The sequence below is a fragment of the Myotis myotis genome, unplaced genomic scaffold (assembly GCF_014108235.1).
Source record: "Myotis myotis isolate mMyoMyo1 unplaced genomic scaffold, mMyoMyo1.p scaffold_m19_p_7, whole genome shotgun sequence".
NCBI classification, from domain to species: domain Eukaryota; kingdom Metazoa; phylum Chordata; class Mammalia; order Chiroptera; family Vespertilionidae; genus Myotis; species Myotis myotis.
This window is the reverse complement of record NW_023416379.1, coordinates 19,726,596-19,746,846: the sequence shown is the minus strand read 5'-3', so window position 1 is coordinate 19,746,846 and position 20,251 is coordinate 19,726,596. Positions and strand designations below refer to the sequence as shown.

General features: G+C 37.8%; 1 protein-coding gene across 1 annotated transcript in view; it reads left to right on the top strand.

Annotated features, from left to right (window-relative positions):
- The window catches only part of ARHGAP18 (Rho GTPase activating protein 18), a 122,289-nt gene that overhangs the window by 77,546 nt on the left and 24,492 nt on the right, over positions 1-20,251 (top strand). Inside the window, exons 6-9 of the mRNA XM_036316993.1 lie at positions 9,629-9,794; positions 11,912-12,003; positions 16,442-16,519; positions 19,356-19,515. Coding sequence (XP_036172886.1) covers positions 9,629-9,794; positions 11,912-12,003; positions 16,442-16,519; positions 19,356-19,515 — 496 coding nt within the window. The remainder of the gene's footprint in view (positions 1-9,628; positions 9,795-11,911; positions 12,004-16,441; positions 16,520-19,355; positions 19,516-20,251) is intronic.

Genomic DNA, 20,251 nt, shown 5'->3' with positions numbered 1-20,251 from the left:
TATTTTGAAACACATCTCTGAATTATATTTGTTTTCTATAAATATTTCAGTATTTGTTTCTAAATGCTAAAGAGGGGTTTTTAGAACATATCCAAATTACCATTATTGTATCTAAAAATGCTAACAATTCTGGATTTCAAATACTCTGTTCAGATTTCAAATTGTATCACAAATTTCATAATGTTTTTACGGTTCGTTTGAATTAGGATTTAAATAAGGTTTATGCATTGCAGTCGGTTGATATATCATTTAAGACTTTTTAACTCTCTCCCTCCCTTTCCTTCTCTCTCCTTTGTCTCTCTGTCTCTCTATCCTTCACTTTCTTCCTCTCTCCCTTCTTTCATTACATTCCCTCTTATCCCCTATTCTTTCTTTTCTCCTCCCTCTCTCTTCTTTGAAATTTCTTCCTTAAAGAAATGTAGTTATTAAGTCATAGAGAAGTGCCCCCTCTGACTAATTTTATTTCCAAGTTTTTCTGTTTCTTGTAATTTGGTTGTCTCTAGATTGGTCATATTTAGGTTCATTTTTTTTGTGTGGGAACTATTTCAAGTGTGACTACATCAAGAGACACACAATGTCTGGTTGTCTTCCCCTTTTTGTAAAATAGCGGCTCTTTCTGATCAATGCTTGGCTCTATTAGCTTATTAACAGTTCCAGGATGATGTTCTACCTTCTTTTTAAAATTTATTAATTGGAATAAATCTTTTAAGGAAGACATTCTTAAAGCGGTTGCTTCCTTTTCTTTACCAGTTTGTTGTTTCCTAGCATCTTTCACTAGTGACTAATTAGTGTTGTTTTCTTTTAATTTTCTTGTAAAAATAGCATCTTAACTCATGGATTTAGACACATGACATGATGTTAGAAAAAATTTCCCATCTTTTTCTGGCATATTTTATGCTGCAGACCTAAAATTATCTGTTTCAAAAGCATTTGTTTCGTTTAGCAGAAATAAACTTTTATGACTGATTGAGACACCAGGAGCACTCCTGACTCTGGGGTGGTTATTGCTTACAGCCTTTTCAGAGGGCAGAGTGTAGCTGTGGCTTCTCTTTTCCACACTGAGAATAGTGGTTCTTAGGATGCATCAGATAATCTGATTAGAGTATCACATAATTACTTGTTTATTTTATCCACCATTAATCACAGCATTCTCAGCTAACAATACCAACACCACCTACGATAATATGGTTACCAGAAAAGAGTTTACATTTGTGTTGTTTTTTTTTTCTTTAGCTGTTTGTATCCTTGGGGGTATATCTTAAAAGGAATGCAACCATAAAATTACTGTTTTAGCTTGCTTAGGTTATTCTCCATGTAGTTACATCACCAACTGCATACCTGGTTGGGTTGATTTGTTTCATTTTATTTTTAATTTTTAAGCATAGATTTTTTTGAAATTGATTTTGTTTTATAAGCATGTGAAATATTTACATGGTCCAAAAGTCAAATGTAAAACCAAGGTGTATTAAAAGTCTGGCTTCTATCCTTGAGCCATCAAGGATATTTTAATTTTATGGTTTATCCTTCTGTTCTTAGATAAAGGGTACCTCACTGTACACACTTTTCTCCACCTTGAGGGCTTTTTGTTTGTTTGTTTGCTTTAATTAGTGGTATATTTTGGAGATTACTCCACAGTAGTATAGAACAATATTTCTCATTCCTTTTTAAGATTTCCTGCATGGGTAGGGTTCCTAGGCCTGGCCAGTGATCAAGGCTGATCTGTGAGGCATCCAGTGGGGTGATTGGGGCCCCTGCTTGCATCCACCTTGGCCTGGCGCCACTTGCTCACCTGCTCCACCATCCCACTGTGGTCCCTTTCTCGTCAGGGCCCATCAGGGCCAGCAGCGCCTCCACTGCCGCCTGCTGCCAGCGCCCCATCACCAACGCCCACTATGTTCCGAGCCACCCCCTGGTGGTCAGCACATGTCTACCTCTCGGTCGGTTGAACTCCCACCCGTGGGGACAATTTGCATATTAGCCTTTTATTATATAGGATTGTACTCATTGAGAGAATGTATTGCAGTTATAATTTATTCAACCAGTTTCCTAATGGTGGGCATCTGGGTTGTTTCCAGGCTTTATCATATATTTTTAAGAATTTATATGCCTAGGGGTGAAAGTAAAGGAGTACGCATCATTTGTCCTAAAGAGACGATCCACACTCCCAGACTGTTCTTAGCAGAAGCACCTTTTAAAAGTGACAGTCTTCATCTCAACAGATGGGAAGGGTTTAAAGTGACAGATAATAGAGTCTAATTAAACAAAATGAAGACATTGTTGATTTTTATGTTGTCAATTCCAATAATGGAATACAATAAATTAATCTCTACTTGATAGATGTAAAAACAAAATGTCCTCTCTCATTTTAGTCTCCAATTTAATAAACTGATTTGTGCTCCCAGACCTTCTTGATTTTATTCATGTGGAGCCCCAAGCTAAAACTTGACCTTCCCATTTTTACCACTCTGCTGTTACCTGCTTACCAAGGACACCTTAGCCAGTCCTTTAGGGTCTAGCCCAGCATTTGGCTTTACTGTTAAAAGTCTTTTCTGACTGAACTTACATTAGATAAAATATATAAAATCATCCTTGAAATTGTTAGATGCCATGTTTTTGATAATTATTTCCAATCGATCATGTGTGTATTTATGCATCTGTTCTTCTCTACCAGTCATTTATCCACATGTCTGCTAGAAGGCATGGACATGTAAGCTTTCCACAAGTCCTCAGCATGGGTGATGAAGTGAATACTTATATCTACCACTCTGAGGCAGGTGTGTAAGCAGAGAAAACCTCACATTCCATTTCTACTCCATGCTCCTTTGCTTCTGTACTAGGTGTACTAGTTAATAATGTGGATTTTTTTCAATAGATGGAGTTACACATATGTTGATATATATACGATTTGATATGTATGCTATTTTGTTGTATTGACAGCAAGCTTCAAAACTTTGTATGTTAAATTTGCTGAAGGTGTTAACATCATAGATGTTAACATCATAGACTAACTACTAAAAATAGTCTGGGAGTGTGGATCATCTCTTTAGGCCAAATGACGCTTTAAAAATGTCAAATTTTATTCCAAAAAAAAAAGAGCATTTGCTGGAAGTTTTAATTCATTACTTTATTTTGAAGAAAAAGTAATTATATACTTTGGGAAGCTTATGGTGAACATGCTCCACCTCAAGATACTTGTGAACGCTGGTTTAAATGCTTTAAAAGTTATGATTTTGATGTGAAAGACAAAGAACGTCCAGGTCAAACGAAAAAGTTTGAAGACCAACAATTACAAGCATTATTGGATGAAGATGCGTGTCAAACTCAAAAACAACTTGCAGGAAGATTAAACGTTGCTCAGCAAACAATTTCTAATCGTTTACAAGCAATGGGAAAGATTTTAAAGGAAGGAAAATGGGTGCCACATCAACTGAATGAAAGACAAATAGAAAACTGAAAAGTCATCAGTAAAATGATGCTTCAATGGCAAGAAAGAGTCTTTTTTGCATTGAACTGTGACTGGCGATGAAAAGTGGATTTATTTTGAGAATCCCAAATGCACAAAATCATGGGTTGATCCAGGTCAACTATCAACATCGACTGCAAGGCCAGATCGCTTTGGAAAGAAGACAATGCTCTGCGTTTGGTGGGATCAGAAAGGTGTGGTGTATTATGAGCTTCTAAAACCAGGTGAAACCGTTAATACTGATCGCTACCGACAACAAATAATCAATTTGAACCACGCTTTGATCGTGAAATGACCAGAATGTGCCAGAAGACACAGCAAAGTAATTTCGCTTCATGATAATGCATCATTACACACTTCAAAACCAGTTATAGACATGTCAGAAGATCTCGCCTGGCAAGTATTGACCCACCCACCGTATTCACCAGACCTTGCTCCTTCAGATTACCACTTGTTTCAATCGATGGCACACACACTTTCTGAGCAGCACTTCAAAATGTACGAAGAAGTGGAAAATTGGGTCTCTGAATGGTTTGCTTCAAAACAAGAAAAGTTCTATTGGACCAGTATCCACAAATTACCTGAAAAATGGGGGAAATGTGTAGCTAGCGATGGATATTACTTTGAATTAAGCACTTTTGATGTTTCTCTTGAAATTATTGTGTTTTCTTTGATTACAAAAATCCACCATTATTAACTGGTAAATAAGCAGTAGGCTTAATGTAATACAGTGTTCTCTGTTGACCTCATTTTATATTCACTTCCTTTTTCTTACTGCATCAAACAGTCTTTGTTAATTCTTTATGATGTCACAGTGGATTCCAATGTCTCCTTTTAAATTTGGAGATCAAGTTTTATAACCTTTAATGTGCTTTAGTTTGAAAATTTTAACTGCTAATTGTGTTATTGTGTACCCACCGTATCTCAGGAAGTACGCTCTGTAATTATTTCATTTATTTATCAGATGACCTCTATGAGGTTGCTATTCCAATTCCTATTTTTCATACAAGGAAATAGTTTAAGAGATTACATGGCGTGCCAAGGCTTGGCTTCAGTGACTAAGCTTTTGGAGCCAGTCTTTCCTGGAAGACCATGCTGATTCCATTTAATACATTGAATTTAAGTGAGTTTGTGTCCTTTTTAAAATATATATAATTTTTCAATTATACTTGCCATTTGCAACAGTGTGTATAAACCTAGAGGGTATTATGCTAAGTAAAATAAGGCAGTCAGAGAAAAACAAATACTGTATGATTTCACTTATATGTGGAATCTAAAAAACAAAATAAACAAATAAAATCAAAACAGACTCATAGATATAGAGAACAGACTGATATTTGCCAGAGAGGAGGGCGGTTTGGGTACTGGGAGAAAAAGGTGAAGGGATTAAGTACAAAGTGGTAGTTATAGAATAGTCATGGGATGTAAAGTGCAACATAGGGAATACTGGTATAGTTAATAATAATGATGCCAGTTGGGTATTGGAAATATCGGGAGGATCACTTTGTGTTATTTTATTGGTGCTACAGACAACTTGTTTAGGATAGCTTGGGATGTGACATAAAATGATTCTGGTTTGCTGGATCTGGCATATAAAATAGAAATTTAATATCACTCTTGAAGACTAAAAACAGAGGGAGGTGACTGGCGGTGGGGGGTGGGGCCGGCGAGTGGGTGGCGCCAGGCCAGCCAAGGCCGGTGCTAACGGTGGCCCCCTGATAGCCTCGCCAGTCACCCCACAGATCAGCCCTGATTGCCGGCCAGACCTAGGAACCCTACCCATGCACTAATTTTGTGCACCAGGCCTCTAGTACTATAATGAAATCACATTTTACACATAAAAAAAAAAATTTTAGGAAATGAATCTCCTAGTAGAGGATATAAGAAAGTTATCTTGTGGAAATTGACCAGGAGAGAGTGAATTCCCTTGCTTTCCAAGTTTAAGTTCAAGTGACTTGATGAGTAAAAGAGTCTACTCCATCGTAACTGATGAAGTGCCTACGGGACCTCTCGTATTGCCAGGCCTACAGAGGAGGGGTGCAGCACCAAAGAGCTATCTGATTAATTTGTGGTAACACACGAGATCCAAAGACCTTATATTTTTCAAAAACAAAATTGTATTTCACTCTTTTCTTTAAGCACATTTTTCAAAAAGTAAAGAGCTTTCCTTTGCTGACATTGCACTGCCTTGTCTTAGCCAACGAACTGAGCCATCCAGTCTATTAACTAAACGGAACGACAGGAAACTTCATAAATATTTAAAGCAGCTGCCATGAATTAAACATTGGGATAAACAAACTAAGTCCTTTCATTAAGCACAATGTTAAACAAATAAGTAAATAAATAAAGCTCATGACTTGTATTGCTAGGGTAAATCAAATGTTTGAATTGATAATACTTCAGGTTTCTTTAAACATTTACCTCAGGTAATGCTTTGAATAAATTATATTACATGTGTTTGGCTTATTAGACCAAAAGCAACTGATTTTAATGAAACATTTAGGACTTCCAAAAAAATAAAGGGTTGTTAAGTAGGATGGGGTTCAGTCCTTCAGAAACAAAGCAATTAGCAGAACTCTGGGACCAAGCATGAGGAAACGGTGATGAGTCTTGTGTGATTTTAAAGTGAAGCTCAGTACAAATCACAGGAAAGGAGAGGGAGCATCAAACCAGTGGTCCTGCCCCTCATTGAGTTTGATTCTGTGTGTTCTGCCTGTAGGATGTGTATCTTCATTTATTGAATAGACGGGCCGAGCACCTGCAGTGTGCCGGGCCTGTGGTGCATGAGGGTTACAGGCTGATTAAGACATGACTCCTCTCCTTGAGGGTCTCACAGTCCTAAATGAACACCATCAACCTAGACACCTTCCTGCATGCTGTGGTGGGTGGAAAACTGGAGCAGAACAGAATGATTACTGAACTGAGGATTTAGGGCAGTGATGGCGAACCTATGACACTCATTTTTTTGGTTGATTTTTCTTTGTTAAATGGCATTTAAATATATAAAATAAATATAAAAAATATAAGTCTTTGTTTTACTATGGTTGCAAATGTCAAAAAATTTCTATATGTGACACGGCACCAGAGTTAAGTGAGGGTTTTTCAAAATGCTGACACGCCGAGCTCAAAAGGTTCGCCATCACTGATTTAGGAGATTTGAACCGACATCCTTATTACATCACTGGCTGCTATTTAAGCCCCTTTACTGAGCATCAGATTCCCTCCTTAGAATATGCTGTAACAATTGATATCATATGGGGACTTTTGCAGGATAGAATGAAAAGCCAATTATCAAATATTAGTAGTTTCCTTATCGTTTTTTTCTTACCTTGCAGTAATATTTAGGAAAAAGGGAAAACCATGAAATCTTGAAATTATTGAAAAAGTTCTGTGAAAAAAATGGAGCCATAATACCTTTTGAGAACTTACTATTTGTCATTTGAGCCCCATCACAACCTTATAAGGTAGTTTCTGTTATTATTCCCATTTTAGAGATAACGTGGCTGAGACACAGAGATGATGGGATTTGCCAAAGGTCACATAGCTTGTAGGTGATGGAGACAAGGTTTGCTACCTGTAGCCTGGCCCCACTTTCTCAACCCGGTGCACTGCACCATGGAGGCCGTTAACCCTGACGCTGAAAGTTCACTTAGGATGCATACTCAATCATGTCTGTTACTGCTTTATTGAATGTTCTCATAGGAAAAACAACTGCACTACAAAAAGTTAAGAAATTGCTTCTTTCCCCTATGGTGAACTTGAAGGTTTTTTTTTTGGAGTTGAGTTTGGCTGAAAGGAATTAGCTCCTCCATCACCAAAAGTGGTGGGTTTTAGGAAGTGCTCTAGGGCAGTGATTCTCAATCATTTTGGTCCCATCACCCTTCAGGCTCTTAAAAATTATTGAGGTCCTCAAAAAGCTTTTGGTTTATAAGTTAGGAAGACGTTGGTGTTGAGAATGGATTTGATGAACCCTCAGATGTGTGGTCTTAGGCCAGGCATCTCCAAATCCATGTTGTTAGAGGGTTGGCTGTCTCCCCGAGACTTGCCGCTCTCTGAGATTGCTGTGACTGAACCAAGAACAAAGGGGTCTGAGGATTTCTACAGAAATGATGGTTCCACGAAAGGTTTGGAGATGAACAAGGCTGGTTCAAAGTGATTTTGGAATGTAAAGAATTTCCTTGGATTGAGTTCCATGGAAGTTTGTCACTAACCTGTGTTCCTGAACTATGAAACATGAATATGTAGACAAAGGAATAGTTCTTTTAATAAATAAGCAATTTGAAAAATGGGAGGGGAGCCCTGGCTAGTTTGGCTCAGTGGACCGAAAGGTTGTAGGTTAGATTCTGATCAGGGGCATATACCTCGGTTGCAGGTTCGATCCCTGGCCCTGGTCGGGGTATATGTGGGAGGCAACCAGTGGATGTGTCTCTCTCACATTGATGTTTCTCTCTCTCTGTTTCTCCCCCTCCCTACCATTCTCTCTAAAAATCAATGGAAAAAATATCCTCAGGTGAGGATTAAAAAAAAAAATGGGAGGAGGACTATCATTTATGGCAGTTATACCTATGGATATTTACCTTAGAAATTAAAATTGAGAAATTAAAAAAAACATTTATTATTCCATTTAAAGCACAATATTACAGTTAACATTTTAATGAAAAATAGCCATATTTATAAAATAAAAATTATTAAGCACTATAGCTTGGTTTCACATTTTAGACTTGATTCCCGTATCTACTTCTGTGCCATCTGTTGCATATGCATTGTATCTCTCGGAAACTGCACTGTACAATAAGGGGAGGATGAGTGAAAAAAGCAAATGTCTTAATATTTATTATTAAAATAGTTTAGACCTCTTGGACTCCTTGAAAGGGTATAAGGTTCTCCCAAAGATCCTTGGATTACACTTTGAGAACTGCCACTTTAGAACATGTCTTTTGCAATAGTTTTTAGATCATGAAGTATTAATAATATGGTGCAAAAATGAGCAAAGCAAAGTGAATAAAAAGGAATCAGTTGAGCATCCTTAGCTATTAAATTAGAAAGTCAAGGATAAACCCGAAAGATACAACCTTGATAAGATTTTTAACAAACAGTTTAAAAATAGTTATTGTTTTAGTAATCAGTAAATATAGGGGACTATGATTTGTATTAATATGTTAGAGAAATTCATGCTTCTATCTTGTGGTTTGCCTTCTTATATTTAAGGTATTTAATATTAAAAGAGGCAGAATAGTCAGTAGATAATATTTGAGAAAGACAAGATACGACAAAAACATCCCTTACTTGCCAGTGATAGTAGTATCTCTAATCCTCGATTTAGTTATTCAGCGGTGACGGTAATAATAATAATAATAGCAACCGCATAAAAGTGCTTGGGAAGTGCCAGGCCATTAAACCTCACATCAGCCCTTTGAACTGGGTGGTCTTCTCCCCTCCCTCTCATCCTCCTTCTTCCTCTCTTTCCTCCTCCCCTCCCCCTTCTCCATCCCCTTCTCCATCTCCTCCTCCATCCCCACCTCCCATTTACAGAAAGAATGGTTAAGTGGTTGCCAGAAGTGACACACAGCTTCGCCAGTAGCCATAGGCCTTCTGGCTGTAAAGTCCATGCTCTTAAGTCTCCCCTCTGCTCTTCCCTCCCCCACTCTGTACAGCTCCTCTGTACCTACTTTATTTGGGTTTTAATGACAATTACATTATGTCATATCGCATATCATATCATATCATGTCATATCATAATATCATATCATATCAAAGGTAGGTAAAGGGTACCTGGCACATTGTAAGCACTCATTAGTGGTTACTATTCTTCTTTCTCCTTCTCTTTCACTCTCCCTCCTTTTTCCTTCTCCCGGTTTGTGCTGAACTCCTAATCTTCTCTGGTTCTTGAAGGTCAGTTAACTAGAGTTCTTTTTCTCCTTTGGGTTTACGGTCTTTTTCTTCTCTTAGCCATGGCCTGGTTCCATCCTTTGTCAGACTTCAGGTACTGACTCCTGAACTCCCCACAGACTTAGGGAGCATCATCAGGAGAGTTTCGCTCTCTATTCTGACTGGAGAAATTGTGCCATAGCTTTCATTGTCACTATTCTATACTTGCAGTTTTAACTTGTACAAAGAAAAGGTTAATGTTGCACACCTTGACTATATTAACTGTGTTTATTGTAGAGTTTCAGATTGCCAAAAGACAAAACCGGCACCACCAAGATTGGTGACCTTGCGCCCCAGGACATGAAGAAGGTTTGCTATTTAGCCCTGATTGAACTGACTGCCCTCTATGATGTACTGGGTATTGAACTGAAACAACAAAAAGCTGTGAAGATCAAAACAAAAGGTAATTGGAAAAGAAAAACTGGTTGGATTTACCTCTAAAGTAGCAAGGATGAGCTTGGCTTTTTAAACCATATTTTTAGGGGCAAAACAACTACAAAACAAACCACGTCCACAAGACATCCAAAATGTAGATTCTAAAACATCGCCTTCAAAAATTTGTATCTTGATAAAAATGCACTGTTTCCTAGAATGTAGAAAATAAAGGCATAATCAAAAATTTAATTTACCATAGAAGGAAATTATGAGTCAAGGAATCTTAATTCACATGCTCTCTCGTTTAAAACTAAATAATGCATTTGTTACATATACTTATTTATTTCCAAAATAAGATCTTGAAAAATGACTTGAAGATGGTTGCTTCTGATCAATTATTTTTGCTTAATTACTTGATGGAAAATACATAGGGTAGTGAGTAGTCCTTTTGTTCATTAACATTCTACTTCTAAATATTTTGCAAACACATTCTTTACTCCCTTAAGAAAAATATGCCATGTGGTGCATAATACCGCTAAATTGTATTCATCAGGGATATGTGTAATTTTTCTTTTGTATGCAGCTTTACCCATTTTATAAACTTACAGTATTTTAAATAATATACTAGAGAATAACAGCTTCTCGATATTTGTTTTTCCAAGACTTTATTGGCTTGGAAATCCAGAAAATTCTCTGTTGACAAAGCTTTACTGTTTAGGAAATTCAGACCTCTTGTTTTACCTTAACGGCATCTCCTAAAGAGAAACCAAGAATAAGGATTATTGAGTTGCCATGGTAACATTAGCAAAGACAAGTATTCACCTGATTTAAGTTTTAGAGGCAATTTCTCTGTAGGACTGAAGTGTGCCTTCCCTTCAGGCCCTCTTCCATGCTGGGCCCCAGAAGACCTCATTCTGTGCTCAGTTCCTTTGAGTATTTTAGCTTAAAGCTTGGCACGGAGAATTTCTGAATTAAATGATGCTTCTGGTTTTCCACACGTCCTTTGTGGATAATGAAGACCTCACATGCTTTTTTAGAAGTTTATCACAAAGCCTTCTCCAAATATAAAATGAAAATCTAATTTAAATAGCTGTGCTCAAGACTTTAAAAGTGGCTTGAGGAGGTTTTTATGTTTTAGAATTGCATCCTAGCTCTATTAACTGGTATGAAGCCAGTGATAAGAGAAATACTGTCATTCTTATTAAGAGTATCACTATTAGCAGATTTTCTTTCCATCTTTTTAAGTGTTTTTATATCTAATCTAAGCTATTTATCTTATAAGCTAGATGAACATTCTTGAAGATTACATCTTTTCTTAATTTTTAAACTGAAAGTTATTTAGTGGCTAACTGGCATTCTTGTGAATGGCATCTCTCTTGAGTGTCACAATTTGCAATGTCTGTGCTCATATCTCAAAGATAATCCCCCTTTCCATGTTCACAAGTGATTTATACCTCCCCTGATGATGTGTGTTACACGCCTTTGCTAGCCATTCACTTGGTGATGGGGTGGGGTGGGGTGGGAGGTACTGGGTACAAGCTATGCTCATACCAGACTTAAGGCATATGATTTTAATTTAGAAAAATTAGAAACCATTACTTGTCATTCTTTCTGGAATTATTTCCAGATATATAAACTACAAATTTAAATTCAAGAATACTAAGTATCTACTATATTTTCTAAAGAAAAATGTTTGTAGAACAAGATCATACTGTTCTCTGATCTCTCAAAGGTGAGTGTTTATAGTTTGCTGTATTGTAGAATGTTATATGTCAATTAAGTATGGAAGAGATGAGTGACATTTGCTTTAAGCCAAAATTTTCAATTTTACCACATTTAGTAAATTTTTGCATATTGATGTATTCCCACAGGACTCATTTCTCTTATGCAGCAGTTTATACTTTTGTAGTTATTTCGGGAGATTATTTGCGTTCATTTGTCTAGTTGTCTTTCCTTGCTAGATTGCTCTATAAGGCAAGGCCAGGATTTTACTGTGGGGATATAGATGCTTAAAGACTTCACTTAGCAGGTGCTCAATAAATAGTTGTCTGATTGAATGACAATATTAGAAGTCTTATGCCTTAATATCTTGCATCAACATTTTATGGATTGATGGAAGTGAAGAAATTTTATTTTTTATTGCAGATTCTGGCCTTTTTTGTGTTCCATTGACAGTATTGTTAGAACAAGATCAGAGGAAAGTACCAGGAACTCGAATACCCTTGATATTTCAAAAAGTAAGTAGGCCTGAATGAGTCAGCATGGAGAGAACATACTTGAATTAACAGTGTTTTCATTTTTATTTTTGCATTCATACTATTATAATATAGTTTTCCAATTGATATGCTCTTTTGTTTTGTACTTTGATTTTTTCTATTCAGGAAGCAAATTTGCTTCAAGGGCTCATAATTTTTATTTCATGGTGATGCATTTTGTGTTACTATTGTAACTGTGATTACCTGGCATCATTTTCCTGTCTTATATTAGCTGGCTTTGCATAATTGAGATTTCAATTCTATAATACATAGAAATGGAAACTGCTTATAAATTTCTAGGGAACTGAATCTTCATGAATATTTCATCCCAAGCTTTCTTATTTACAGTGAGGACGTCCAATTTAATTTACCAGTTTCTACTTCCAAACTAGGCAAAGAAACCATAAAGTAGAATTAGAAAATGATTGTTAAACTGTCAAGTCACTTGTCTAGTCAACACTCAGTTATTCACAAGGGGATTATCTATGGCAATACAAGAATTTCAGTCTAATCTCTGAGCCATCATTGTTCAGGAACACAGATTACATATGATAAAAGCCAGGGAATGCACCATGGAGAAGGCAGGTCAAATCAGTTATGGACAACCCAAACTCTAGATTCTTAGCAACACACCAGGCATATCACAGTTTCTGGGAGTTCTGGCAAGAGTGGCCATGGAAACTTTCACAATTGATGGACTCCATAAAACCATTAATTCTAAAGCTCAATCTACTTGGCACTTATTCTTCTGTTATTCCAAGCCAGTCGTTTACGTTTACCCATCTTACCTACTAACCTCGGATTCCTTTATTCCTCATGTTCTCCATTACATCCAAACCTGTTTCTCAATGTTTTTCCTGATGAATGTTGCTCTGTACAGTTAATCCTACTCAACAGCCTCTGTTAACCACTGCCAACAGAACCTGTATCTGTTTAAATAGTTGTCAACACTGCCTGTGAATAACAGAGAGGTGCTAACAAATATAAGTCATCTATTCAAATTCTTTTAATGTCAATTAAAGGTGTCAGTTACCCTACACAGATGACTGTACAAAGCAGGGATCTCGGCACCATCCTTTCTACCAAGTGTATTAGGATTCTCCAGAGAAAGAGACCTATTTTAAAGAATTGGCTTATGGGAGTGTGTGGGCTGGCAAGTCTGAAATATGTAGAACAGGCCAGCAGACTGGAAACTTGGGCAAGAGTTAATGTTGCAGTCTTGAGGCAGAAGTGCTTTTGCTTTGAGAACCTCAGTCTTTGCTCCTCTGGCCTTCAAGTGACTACCTGAGGTCCATCTACAGTATGGAGAGTAATTTGCTTTATTCAGAATCTACTGACTTAAATGTTAATCATATGTCAAAAATGCCCCGTAGGAGCATGTCTCATACTTGACCAAACAACTGGGCATAGTAGCCGAGCTAACACACCAAGTTCACCCCATACCGATGAAGGGTAAGGCTAGATCTCCACGAAAGTTTAGTGATACCTCCTGACTAGGGTCCGGATTGCATCCAATCCCTTGTCATTTTTTCTTGGAATTGTTTTCTCATGTATTTAGTTAGTTTACATTTGTGGTTTCTTCTGGAGACCCTGGCTGCCCCTCAGTTTGAAGTTATTGGATAATAGCCCTAAAGTATTTTGATTTGTTATAAAAAAAAAAAATAGGACTGCCCTGACCACTTTGGCTCAGTGGATAGAGCGTCGGCCTGCAGACTCAAGTCCCAGGTTCGATTCCGATCAAGGGCATGTACCTTGGTTGCGGGCACATCCCCAGTAAGGGGTGTGCAAGAGGCAGCTGATCGATATTTCTCTCTCATCGATGTTTCTAACTCTCTATCCCTCTTCCTTCCTCTCTGTAAAAAATCAATAAAATATATATATTTTTTAAAAAAGGACATATAAAGAGCTTACTATTAGATAAACACTTATCTGTTTGCATCCTCTCTGAATTATAAACAAAAAAATCACAGTGTTTTATCATGAAAAATATTTTTTTATTTATCAGCTAAAAACTGAATAATTAGGCATTACCTCAATTTTGTGGAGAGAGTTAGAAACCACTGATTTGCAAAAAGATTTGTTAGTAGTCTTTAGAGGATTATATTTTCTCAGTTATTGAGAAATATACCCTAAAAGGGCTTTAATAAAACTTATCTGTGAGCTCTGTTTCTTGTTTTTCCTCAGAGGCACATTGTTTAAACCATATTTTCAGAAAGATTTGGGGAATATTCTTAATTTTTATCTGTGGAAAAATTCTACCTAATGAGCAAATTCTTTTCTCACTGTCAAACCAATCAGCCAAATCAAACATACTCTTTGTCAAAAAGTTTGACATATGTTCAATTGATTTTTTAATTCATTTAACTATATAGAATGTATTTTGGGAAATGCCATGAAAATTGCTGAAAGATGAATTACTAAAAGCAGCATGATGAAAATATATAGATCAATATAGTTATTTTTCATGTCTGTATTAAGTCTTGAAAATGAAAGGAAAGCTGTAAATTATTAGTATGTTTTAATAATGCAATATAATGTGGGAGCTAAAAATATGGTATTTTCTAAGTGGAAAATACAAGAAAACATGACATTCTTTTAGACAATGTATGCATACCTCAATTGAGTGCTAGTATTCAGCTTTAGAGAATAATAAAAAAAGACTAATATATAAAAATTCAGAGATTACTCTCATTCAGTTATTTAGAAATCATGGTCAATTTTTCCTTTGTATTTAATGAAAGCAAAAGGCTTATGTTGGTAAAAACTAATTTGCTATAGCTGTTAGCATATAATTTTATCTTTTGTTAATAGAACATTTTAAACATTGTATAAGAGTAAATAAAGCACATATTGCTTGTACATTGAATAACTATTACATGGTATTATTGGATACATTTGGTTTTAAACACTTTATTGACTAATGCCTGTCTAATGTAAAATAATTATCGAAATTATTTTGATGTGGGTTTTTTATCCAGTGTAATTGGAAAAATACGGCTTGGAAAATATTCCAGTTGAATTTCAAAAAATCATGTACCGCATTGACTGATTGCTTAAAGATGCCTCTCTCTTCAACTGTAATAAATCTTTGGGAGAATTTTGAGGCTACTCTTTGCTTTATTCTTACCTGACTCCCTCAAGATCAGTTCATTCTTTGGCCATAATCCAGGGATAAAAGAAATAAGGTCATTAAAGAAAAATGCCATCTTGTCCAGTGTCCACTGGATATCTAGAGGATATCTCAGTTTAGAACATCTAGACAAAGGTCAAAAGACCTCATTTATGATGCCATGCTTTGCTCTTAAGACACTTTTACAACCCAGAGGGAAACAGTAAGCTGTATGTAGTTTATAGAGCCTTCGTTAATCATTAAAGGAGGTTTCCATGAGAAGAAAAAATGACAATTTTACATTCTTTTGGCACTCTGGGAGATTTTTTGCTTTACAGTCTGCAGAGAGTATTATAGTAGGATTAGGGATGAGTGAAGAGTCTGCTTTTTATAAAGGAGGAGAAGCTATTGTGCAAGGAGGGTGAGTGGTAGGAAGGAAAACCTACTCGGGGCTAGTAAATGCCTTATATTGAAACTGAGGGACACGGAAATTGATTTCTTTAAAATAGCACAGTGCCCCCTATAAATCCTTCATGTACTGCCTAGGGAATGCATATTCCAGTGGACATTTACTCTGCCTACCTTTTGTACCTTCCAACGTATGTCACTGCAATGTCTCTGTTTGCCTTCTTGTAGTGGGTCTCTGCCTTGTTAAAAAAACACACAAAACTTTGTTATTTTAATGGGGTTCTGGAAGTAGAGAGATCTGCATGCATTAATAATAGAGTATGAGGTATTATTTAGAAGCCCTATTTTCTTTTTCTTTTTTTTTTTTTTTTTTTTTTTTTTTTTACTATTTTTTATTTACGTTTGCCACGAAAAGCTTAAAGGCTTAAAAATGAATATTTGCAAACAGTTTGTTTTTTGCCTTCATATGATAAATAATTCTTTCTTTGAACAAGCTGAAAACGAGATGTAAATGTGCAAGTACTAGAATTTCATAAGATTTATTTGATTGCGGAGTGTATGTTTCGGGAAAAGCAGACGAAATGGATGGTTTTAGTTGCTTGTAAACAATGAAAAATTTCAGTTTCTGTTTGTTTGCAGTCCTACAGCTGTTGTGTGACATTATATACTTCTGTTCCAAAGGAGTATGAGACCCAACTTTTTCTAAATTCTAAGTTATAATTAAAGTTTTGGGACTCACCGGTGAAAGCCTAGTGCTAGTGCAGTTTCATTCAGATCTTCACGAAATCCTGTGTACACGTCCTTGTAATCAGTCTCATTTATTTGTGTGTGAAACAGATGTTAAATCTGGAGTTGTACCTGTTCTGAATACCAAAATCAGAATGTTCTTCTATTTACACACAGCTGATTTCTCGAATTGAAGAGGGAGGTTTGGAAACCGAAGGCCTCTTAAGGATACCTGGAGCTGCCATTCGAATCAAGGTGCTCTCTCAGTTCTCTCAATGTCAAACTTCATTGTTTAATTACACTTTTACATTTTAAAAGTTAACTTGCCCTCTCGCCCCTTCTCCCTCTTGTTAGCAAAGTAGATTAAATATAACAATAAAACCTCTTGACATTCAGTTTATATTTAGTTCTTCTGTAGTCTCCTCTGACTTCTGTGTAAGTTCTGATTCTTTTTTCAAAAGCAACATGTTACATGTAATAATAATATCACGATCAACCAAGAGGCAAATAATCTCTCTACTGTGCAAACATAACGTAGGGACAAAAGTCAACAGGCAAAAGATGAGTAGTTTCATCCTTCTGATGAGAAGAGAACACCATGAGTCAAAATATTAATAGGGGACTGGTGATAGATTTAGTCAGCATGAATAAGAGCAGTTGAGTTTTTGTTTGTTTGTTTGTTTGTTTTTTAAAGGCAGGATGATAAACTCCACCAGGTGAGCAGAGGAGGGGACTTGACATGATGAGTCTGAGTGAGCTGCCGAAATGAGCCTCTGTCTCATCACTTTCCTGACTTTCACAGTTCCCAGTCTCCCTGGACTCCGGGTAGCCAGAGTCTGGCTTGTGAGAGAGGTCGTTCCAGAGGTCCCAGTTGGAGCCTCTCTTTATCCATCCCTTGTTTTCTTTTCTCTCAAGATGATATTTCTTTCCCACTCTCCTAAGATGCCGTGTATCCTCCCCCTTTCTCTCTGTTACCCAATTCCTGATCTGAGGATTAAAACATCCAATGAGTGCATGGCCAAGGTGCAACTACCCCACGGACGATGCATGATTCATAGGCCTCTCAGGGGATTTGCACTATGGTGCCTCGTACTTGGAATTGTAGCTCTGTCTGGAAAATTCATCTAGGAAAGTTTTGGTTAGCAGTCATTAACCCCCCTTACCTTCTCCAAACTCAGCTGTAGCTCTAAACTGCTCACATCCAATGTATTGTCTTCCTGACTTGCAAATCCAAGAGAACGTGGGGTAGAGGGAAGAGATTTTCTCTGCTCCTTTCCTTAAGACCCACCCATAGGGAACCTTTAGAGCTGGATCAGAAAGAAGGGACCCCCGTGCTGCCAGGAGTGGGATTGAGATTCATACCTTCCACATTCCCATCACCTGTTTTCTTTGATAAGCTGCCTCAAGTTAGGAGGCCAGTTTTGGCCTACTTGGCTCTTACTGCATTGGGATCTCAGTTTGATTGGATTCCAGTCACCTGATATTCCCTGCTCACAAATTTCATTCAGCCTGTGTCCCCGGGGTCTGGCATCTGGTGCACAGAGGTCCTGGGACTGTTCTGGTGCCCCTGTGAGTGTGGTAAGTTGCCATTGTCTCAGTTCGTTTGCGAACACCTGTGGCAATTTCACCACCAATCAATCATGGCTGCGCTGTGAGATTCTGAGATATATTCTATGGAGAAGCACGTTCTCAGACAGAGAAAGACTCAGAAGCAGGTACTGGGACTTCCTGTGACCCATATCAGCAAGAGTACTGCTTCCCAGGTCACTGTCCACAGCATTCATGAGCAGCATGTGATGGCCAACTCACAGGTCATGAACACGTTTACTTTAGCGCCCAATGGGATGTGTATTTGACGTTTGGACTGGGTTGCTGGCAGAAGAATGCTTTCAAATAAATGTAGTTTCTAAGAAGGTCAGTGAGGTGGACTCTGCTGGCTCTACTCTTCAACCCAGCCTGTTGTCACAGACAAACTATGCAGCAGCTGGTCCATTATAAATAAAGATAATATGCAAAATTATTGCTTGTCTTTCTCCCCTGCCCCACAACATTTCTCCTATTCTTCTCCCTGTTTCGCTCTTCCCCTCCCTCCTCCATCATCCTCCCTTCTTTCATTCTCTCTCTCCCCTCACCCCTCTTTCCTCCAGTGACTGCTAACCAAAACTTTACTTTTCTGGGTTTACCTTTATGTAATTTCACCAATTACAGAAATAATTAGGGTAGAGAAGGGAGTTGAATTAGGAAGAGCAAGTGTAATAAATTCACCTTCTACGAAGAACAAAGACCGTTAATTTGGGAGAACAGTTTCAAATAATAGAAGAAAGTGTCAGGGACGTGGAGGGATTTCTAGCGTAATAGGATGTACGCCACAGTGGAAAGGCATGTAGAAAATAGTAATTGTGGAACTAAGTTGATTTATTACTAATACTTCAGCAACATTTGTAGAGTCCTTGAGGCAAATGAACTAGGTATTGCTCATTCCACACAGATCAAACCATTTTCTGCAGCTGGCAGCAGGGTGGCTGTGTCACTTAAGGCCCCTGCATTGAGGACAGGTGTATTGATGTATTTTCATGCCTCATTAGCCACAGAACTTGGCTTTCCATTTCCCAGAGGTGACTAATCAGGGTAGCCTTCTGCTCTAGGCCCAGAGGTGGATTACCATTTTGTTATGGAATGTACTTCTAAATGATTTGAAACACAGACTGTTTTTTTTTTAAAATGATTTTTTGTTAATTTAATGAAAACTTACAGTATCTAAATAAAGCCCCCGAATGTAAAGACTATTTTAACTAATCTTTTCATTAAACCTTTACTGCTTGAGGTCTGAAGCGTGTCCAGGAAAACGTGTCAAGTTTCTGAATTTCTTGGCTTAGGTATAATTTTCCTTCGGGAAAGCTTCCTGCGGGTAGGGGCGGGGTGCTTCCTGATGACGGAGAAGCGTTGGACTTGGGGACTCTCACAAGTCTTTTCTAAGGAGTAGAATCGCTTGTCAAGTGGGAAGTGCATCACACTCTCTGCAGGAGAAGAGGAAGGCACTTACTGGTAACCCGTTTTTGTTTTTTTTTTTCTTTTTCCTTCTGCCTTTCAGAATCTTTGCCAAGAACTGGAAGCAAAGTTTTATGAAGGGACTTTTAACTGGGAAAGTGTCAAGCAGCACGATGCAGCCAGCCTGCTGAAGCTGTTCATCCGAGAGCTGCCCCAGCCGCTGCTCAGTGGCGAGTACCTCAAAGCCTTCCAGGCCGTCCAGAGTGAGTGCTGGCCCCCTCGGGAGCAGTCTTGCTCAGCTGCCACCCGTGTTCGTTGCTTGAATGACAAACAGGACCAGAGATGTTTGGGTAGATGTGGTGACTCACTGGTGTCAACGGGCGCCCAAATGCCACACTGTCGTTTTCCTTTATAACTACACATCTCCGGGCAAATAGAAAACAGAATGTTCTCTTTGGGTACAGACGAATTGCATGCCCTTTAAGCAATACAATATATTTTCATGTTAAAACCTGGAAACATCACATTTCTCTTAGAATAGAATGAGTCACGTAAGCTCTCTGATACATTTTTCTTGCCAAGTGTTAAAAACAACACTTATTGGAGAAGCTGTGGATTAACAGTTAGAGCATAAGAGCGGGAGGAGATCTGGCAGAGTCTGCGATTATTTTCTGAAAAACCAAGTTTTTGAAATCGTCATGCAGAAACGTGGCACAAGTCGTGTGACGGCCGTATTGGTGGAGGGCAACGGGCTTCTTACGTCTTGCCATTTTGCAGTCTTGGGCAAGCTCCAAATGAATGTCTCACATAGTTCTCAGTTCCTTCCTAGTGAACACAGAGATCTTACGAGATTTATATACTGGCATCATTAGCCCTTATTCTAGCAGTGGTTCTCAACCTTCCTAATGCCGTGACCCTTTAATACAGTTCCTCATGTTGTGGTGACCCCCAATTTCATTGTCACAAATTGAACATAATTAAAGCATAGTGATTGATCAC